General features: G+C 33.8%; 1 protein-coding gene across 1 annotated transcript in view; it reads right to left on the reverse strand.

Moving 5' to 3' along the window:
* Nucleotides 1-345: 345 nt before the first annotated feature.
* Nucleotides 346-7284, reverse strand: part of LOC107584151 (signal transducing adaptor molecule (SH3 domain and ITAM motif) 1) — a 12552-nt gene continuing 5613 nt past the window's right edge. Inside the window, exons 6-14 of the mRNA XM_016270634.1 lie at nucleotides 6184-6274; nucleotides 5890-6091; nucleotides 5457-5551; nucleotides 4631-4719; nucleotides 4314-4401; nucleotides 4173-4227; nucleotides 3844-3997; nucleotides 3574-3707; nucleotides 346-2062 (exon numbers count right to left, since the gene is read on the reverse strand). Of these exons, the coding sequence (XP_016126120.1) occupies nucleotides 1855-2062; nucleotides 3574-3707; nucleotides 3844-3997; nucleotides 4173-4227; nucleotides 4314-4401; nucleotides 4631-4719; nucleotides 5457-5551; nucleotides 5890-6091; nucleotides 6184-6274 (1116 nt within the window). The 3' untranslated portion in view covers nucleotides 346-1854. The remainder of the gene's footprint in view (nucleotides 2063-3573; nucleotides 3708-3843; nucleotides 3998-4172; nucleotides 4228-4313; nucleotides 4402-4630; nucleotides 4720-5456; nucleotides 5552-5889; nucleotides 6092-6183; nucleotides 6275-7284) is intronic.

Below are 7284 nucleotides of genomic sequence, written 5' to 3' on the forward strand. Positions count from 1 at the left end.
TATGCTCTAGTCTTCAGTGTCACATGATCCTTCAAAAATCATTCTAATATGCTGATTTGATGCTCAAAAAAAACCATTGACCATAAAAACTCGAGTGGTAGCGAATATTATTTTGAAGTCGATAAATTCTTCTTTTTAAAAAAACTTTAGTTTTTTGATGAATTATTAAAATTGTATTTCGCTGTTGTAATTAATAATAACCAATTACCAAGACTATTTTGTCTTGTTAAATTTGCACACCTGCAGAATTAATGTTGAATTTTTATTTATGAATTTTTATTAACATTTTTACAGTGAAACGACTTATATCACACTAATTGTTCAAACTTTTGCACGACAAATAAAATTACAAATAAAGAGCTTATTTAACCAATAAGCCATCAATAATCCAACTGAAACACCTCCACCGGTCTACCTGAGCAAAGAGATGCATAAACATGAGACACAACGTGTGCTGTACATTTGGCCTAGTTTTATTGTGAATGCTAATAATTAAGATGATTAAAATAGTACATACAAACAATGGGGTACATAGAACTGATACACCAAAAACAGTCATTTTCCCTGTGAATAAGGTTGACGTAAGGATTATCATCTCTGTGTGCAAATGCTAAGGTGTTACATTAGAACTGGCCCGTGGTCCCAATTTCCCAGAATGTTCTCTATGAAACGTCAACAACTACTCTGATAACACTGAAGCTACACAGAGACAGAGATGTGGGGTACTGCCTTGCTTTAGTGTAGGAGACGCAAATGAACGGATGGAGTCTGCTCTCTTTAGTGTCAGTCTCAGCCCTTGCCAGGACTTACGAAATAAGAGGTCAGTTCAATCATTCCACGCGCTACAGATCATTTACACATGATCATTCATTCCCAGGGGATACGGAGAGTTTGGAAAAAATCCAAGCCAAGTATTTCTGTCGCTTATTTTGAAAGAGTTATGGAAAAGGGTTCGAGTGCAGGGTTAATGCCATTCGGGTTCTTCTTCGAGGGTGGAGCAAACATATGTTTTAAGTGGACACATCTGAAATGAGGGTAATGAAAAGGGTAAATTAAAAGTGCATGATGTGGAGTAGCATTACTCCTCAACTTCCCATGTGCCCTTTCTACAGAAGACGCAGCTGCTTTGAACGTTACGCTCTAAAGACAGAAGTGAGCTCTCGTATATACACATCTGCACACAGGCAGAATATTACATCCTTCTATTAAAGTACTGTCAATTAAAACAGCAAAACGACAAATCAAAATATAAATAAAATGCACTAAAAACATCTGATCTTCTTAACACTGAAAATTGAGCTTAAAGACATTGGGGTGATGGGTCACTGTCAAGACAATGGCAGTGTTTCGCTACATGGTTCTGGAGGAGAGGCGAGATGACTTGAGGGCCTGAACATGCTCTCTCTCGTGCACACACACACACTCATAGTGATGAGAAATTAAAATGATGACGGAACCTCCCCTTCAGGACCTGTTGTGACAAACACTGGACTATCGGGACCTACATTGGTACGGAAACATATGTACAACACAAGCATGCTGTGTGTGTTCCTGTAAGAAACGTCCAGTTAATTATTCCTATAATGACGCTGCCAAATAAACCATATAACATAGCGTTCCTCATCACCTTCAACAAAATGTTCTTATAAAAGAGACCAAAGAAGTATAAGATGGATCAGAGCCGCTCTGTAAGAACACCACTGGTTAGTAGTCAACAATCAGTACATCCTGTTGTGATCAGAATCAGTGTTTGTTTGTAGTGTCTTAAAGAAAAGTAGGAGATATCTTTGTGAGCTGAATGTTCCTTGTTTCTGACTGTAACTGTGTGTGCGTTTGTATGAGTCTTTAGGGGTCCTATAAGAGGGCTTTCTGAGGGTAAGGGGTCTGTTGGTTGTCTGCAGTAGCAGGGAGGCTCTGGGTGGAGGGCACGGTGTAGCCGGGGGTCTGGCTCATGGCCACTGGAGCGCCGGCTGGGGTCTGGTAGGACTGGACATCAGCTGTAGGCATGCTGCCAGGGGTCGGGCTGTAGACTGGAGGCTGGCCCATGTACATATGGACATCACTGAGAAACAGATCAAATAATAAATCCATTTATTTAAACATAATGATACAAATATTATACTATTAATTATCATCATTATCATCACCACCAGTAATGCATTAATAATAACAATAATAATAGTTATTGTTAAATTAATTATAAAGCCTTATTTTTATTATTTTAATTTGAATATTATTATTATTAAATATTTTATCGATTCATACAAACATTATCATTATTATTATTAATCTAAACTGCTTCTTATTTTTTATTATCGTTCACTTAAAAAAACTTGTTTTATTATTAATATCAACAAAATATTCAATATTTTATCTAATTATACTAAAACAATATTATGGCATCAATACAGCTTTTTTATTTTTTATTATTTTAAATGTAATAACAATAACATAATAATAAATTTATTATTAATACATTGCTAATATTTAATAAAATGATCACAACAACATTATTATTATTATTAAGGAATTGATATAACTTGTTTAATTTATTATTATTATGAAATATTTTATCCAATTATACAAAAATAATATGCCATTAATACAGCTTTTTATTTTTAATAATGTAATAACAATATAATTATCATTAAATATACAAAAGAATAAACTTATTAATTAAAGCATTGCTCTATTGATATAACTTTTTGATTTATTATTAAATATTTATCTAATTATACAAAAATATTATGGCATCGATACAGCCTTTTATTTTTTATTATTTTAAATATAATAATAATACATTATTACATATTTTATAAAATATACAAAATAATAAACTTAATAATAATAATAACATAGAAGGACCATCCGTTGGATCCATCCATCCATGACCATTGGTTGAAAGATTTGACACATTATATTGTATTGGAAAGAATAACCTTCAATATAAAAAACAAACTAAAGGACTACCATAAAATTTGGGATCTGTTTATACGGTTTCTGGAAAATAACCAAATATTGGTCACAAGCAATATATACCTCTCACTCTACTGATTGATATGTGTATATATGCACTATTGTATTTGAAAATATGTGGATATGTCTGTCTTAGCCTTTGTATAACAAATTCTTTAACTTTATAATTGAATTTTTGGATGCTTTGGGGGGTGGGGGGTTAAGATATGTATATGATGTATTTTTTATGAATATTTTCATGCTATCTTCTATGTCTTTTTTACAATAGAAATATGTTTAAAAAATAACAACAACATCGTTATTATTTTTAAGGAATTGATAACTTGTTTGATTTATTATTATTATCATCATCATCAATATTATCATTATCAATGAACTGATACAACTACAAAAGTGTTTTATTCATGATCAATAATTTAAGTAATGAATTGCTTATAATAAATTATATTTTTATTAATTCATTGATATGGCTTTTAAAAAAATAAATAATAATAACTAATAATACTACTAATAATACTGATAATAATAAAACTCATGCAAATTTTTAAAAATATACTAAACTTATTTTATTTGTGTATTATAGTAAATTGTGATTACCTGGGAGCCGGCTGCCCGGCCATTGGTGCTCCTGTTTGGTTCATTGCAGAGAGCTGCTCCATTGGAACGTTGTATCCCGGTACTGCTGTGCTGCCCATTGCATACTGCCCTCCAGTGGACTGGCCAGGGTACACCTGAAAATAAAACAGAGACATACCCTAATAATATATCACTACCAAAACAATCAACAACAAACAGCCATAATAGCAGTTTAAATCATATGTAGCAAACGAACAACATACACACTTTGATAATTTGTCAGACTCTCACCTGTTGGGAAGCGTTTGGGGTCTGCTGCATGTAGTATTGCTGGCTCTGTAGTTTGGCATACATAGCGTATACTGGGTCTTCATTCATTATCTTAGCATAGAGAGACAGCGCTTCCATGACCTTCACGTTCAGTTCGGACAGCTCCGAGTGTTTTCTGAAAACAAACACGGCAGATTTATTACACATGAGATCTATGAGGAATGACGTGGGCATTTGTCTCATTGGATTTCATTCACTAAAACTAATTGGAGGTTTGTTTACAGGCTTTGCTAGATTTATGGAAGGATGGATTTGCATTGAATTAGTTTTAGATGGGACTTTTTGAATACCTGTCAATGTCCTCCAACTGCTGATCAATGAGAGGACCCATCTGGTTGCAAGCAGCTAATTGGAAGAAGAGGAACCACTATGAATCAGTGAATCAATCTTTTCAACACAGAACCAAAATACGAATCCGGTTTTAGACTCACCCTCCAACTGCAGGAGTTCACAGGTGTCTGACTGGTCATCTGTTGGATCTGCACTCTGGATCATCTGAAGCAGCTGGTCCATTTTCTCCTGCAGAACATTGCAAAGACATTACAAACAAGACTACATGACACTTCCTTGAGAGCTGCTATGACTAATTCTAACACAGTTCTCCATCGAGAGCATCAGACGTCTTTGAAGGGAAAGAGTGAATAGTGGATCATTCATTTCACTATGCAATTTCATGTGCTTCGTAGTTGTAAGGGGTGTGTATGAGAGATATACAGTGCCAAATACTGTGAGAAATATGCAGCTCCACCTCATCGATGTAGACAGGCTCTGGCTCCGGTTCAATCGTCTCTACCTGGACGTCTTCACTGAACTGCACTGTCTTCTTCTCTGTTTTCACTAAGGAAAGAAAAATATTAAAGATGATATAATAATGTAATAAGCAGAGAAAAGAAATCCAAAAGTTGTGACAATGCACACTGGGCTCCACATTGAAAATATGGGATTCAAAATAATTGAATCCTGGAAATGAACAAAAACTGACATTTGGAAGATTTTGGTTTTTTTCTAAAGCGGCTCAAGATGCTCTTTGGATCATTCTTCAATCATGCTGGTATGATAAAGCAAAAGAATGACATATAAAATATTGACATTTCTGGTCTCTGATGTCTTTGGACTCCAATGTAGGTACAGTTTTTCATTGTACTGAAATACCGAATGACTAATATACACTACTGTTCAAAAGTGTTTTTTTATGTTTCCTATGCTCACCAAGGCTGCATTTATTTGATAAAAAATACAGCAAAAGCAGTAATATTGTAAATAATTATTCAAATTCAAAATAACTCTTTTCTATTTTAAAATACTTTAAAATGCAATTTATTCCTGTGATGGCAAAGCTAAATTTTCATCAGTCATTACTCCAGTCTTCAGTGTCACAAGATCCTTCAGAAATCAATCCAATATGCGGATTTACTGCTCAAGTTACATTTATTATTACCATGTTTGAAATAGAAAATACGAATGGGATGATAGAGTGAAAAGAGAAAAACTATAACATATTGTGAAACAGGAAGAGACTTTAAGGGAATGCAGACCGTCAGCTGGAAAAGAGTAGATGTGACAGCTTTACTTACTCATCTCAGGCTCTGCTGTCAGGTCCGCTGTCACAAAGTTTGACGGAAAAAGCCCAACACCCTGATACGTTTCACCCTTCCACCAATTAGGGTCACTGTGAGAGAAGAGATGCTTAAGCCACCTCCCGCTAACTGTCATTTAAAAAAAAATCTAAAAAAATCTTTGGCTGTGTTTGGAATCATTCATTCAATCTCTACAGAGATCTGAATGTCTACTAACCGCCTCACACAACTTCTGTTTCATAGCCATCATGTGCTTGTAGCTTAGCAACCAAAATCAGCTGAACTGATCAAACTGACCAAAGTGGAAACAAGCCATCCAAACAGAACAAAAATCCCCAATGTGTAGTGAATATCATACGAAGGGAATGATTTCAAACACAGCCTGTGAGTGAAATTCATTGTGACCATCAATGAACAGAACCAGACTCACCTGTCATCCATGATGGTGATGATCTCGCCTGATTTAAAGGTGAGCTCGTTGTCCTCGGCTGCCTCAAAGTCATAGATGGCCCTGACCTTTCTGCCTTCAGCCTTGTGAGATGTGAGGAGGCTGCTGGTGCTCGGGTAGAGGCCAGACAGAGAGACCTGAGGCTGCTGCTGTTGCCGCTGGTCCTTCAGAGACAGTTCGATCGCTGAGAAAGGGACAGAGAGAGATAGACAGAGATTACCTCTCTTTCTTCAAGACAATTCATTGTAGACCTTAGCATTACAGATTTGCACCAACCTTTAGCAATGTCTTCTTCTTCTTTCTTTTTTGTTGATGTTGCAGGGTCTTTAGCTACCAGTGCAGGGCTGGCTTTAGCTTGTTCTGCTGCCTGAACAAATAAAGTTAAACATCTCATTACTTAAACAATATCATACACATTTTCTCCTTATAAAACAGTCACACACCAGAACAACACAAGTTAACATATTGGTTATTCAACACTCAATATATTATACAGTCTGCATATAATATAATGGAAAAAAGGAAATTAAAAGCAAATTGAAAAAGAGAGAATGAATGAATAAAATTATAAGAATAACAGCCACATATTTATAAATACATATATATATCCATTCAAAAGATTGGGGTCAGTAAGATTTTTCCAAAAATTTTAACAGAAGTCATATGCTTATGAAGCATTTATATAATATAACAGTAAAACTAATATTATGACATATTATATCTTAAAATTAAAGTTATCTACTTAAATACATTTTAGGTCACACTTTATTTTAAGGTCCAATTCTCACTATTAACAAACCATTAACTATGACTTTTACCTCATTAAACTCCTAATTTGTTGCTTATTAATAGTTAGTAAGGTAGTTGCTAAATTTAGGTATTGGGGATTAGGGATGTAGAATATGGTCGTGCAGAACAGCCAATATGTTAATAATAGACATGCTAATAAGCAACTAGTTAATAGAGAGAATTGGTTCCTATACTAAAGTGTTACCATATTTGATATTATTTTATTTTATGATGTAATTTATTCGTGTGATGACAAAGCTACCTTTGCTTAAAATTTTTGTGTAAACCATGATCTATTTTTTTAGGATTATTTTATCAGAAGAATGTTCAAACATTTATTTGATATCGTTATTTTGAACATCATTTATTTGAAATATAAATATATTTTATAACATTATAAATGTCTTACTCTTACTTTTGATCAACTGAATGCATCTTTGCTATATATATATATATATTATTTTGAACATTGAAATATAAATATATTTTATAACATTATAAATGTCTTACTCTTACTTTTGATCAACTGAATGCATCTTTGCATCTTTGCTATATATATATATATATATATATATATATATATATATA

The sequence above is a fragment of the Sinocyclocheilus grahami genome, unplaced genomic scaffold (assembly GCF_001515645.1).
Source record: "Sinocyclocheilus grahami isolate Dianchi unplaced genomic scaffold, SAMN03320097.WGS_v1.1 scaffold5.1, whole genome shotgun sequence".
Classification (NCBI taxonomy): Eukaryota; Metazoa; Chordata; class Actinopteri; order Cypriniformes; family Cyprinidae; genus Sinocyclocheilus; species Sinocyclocheilus grahami.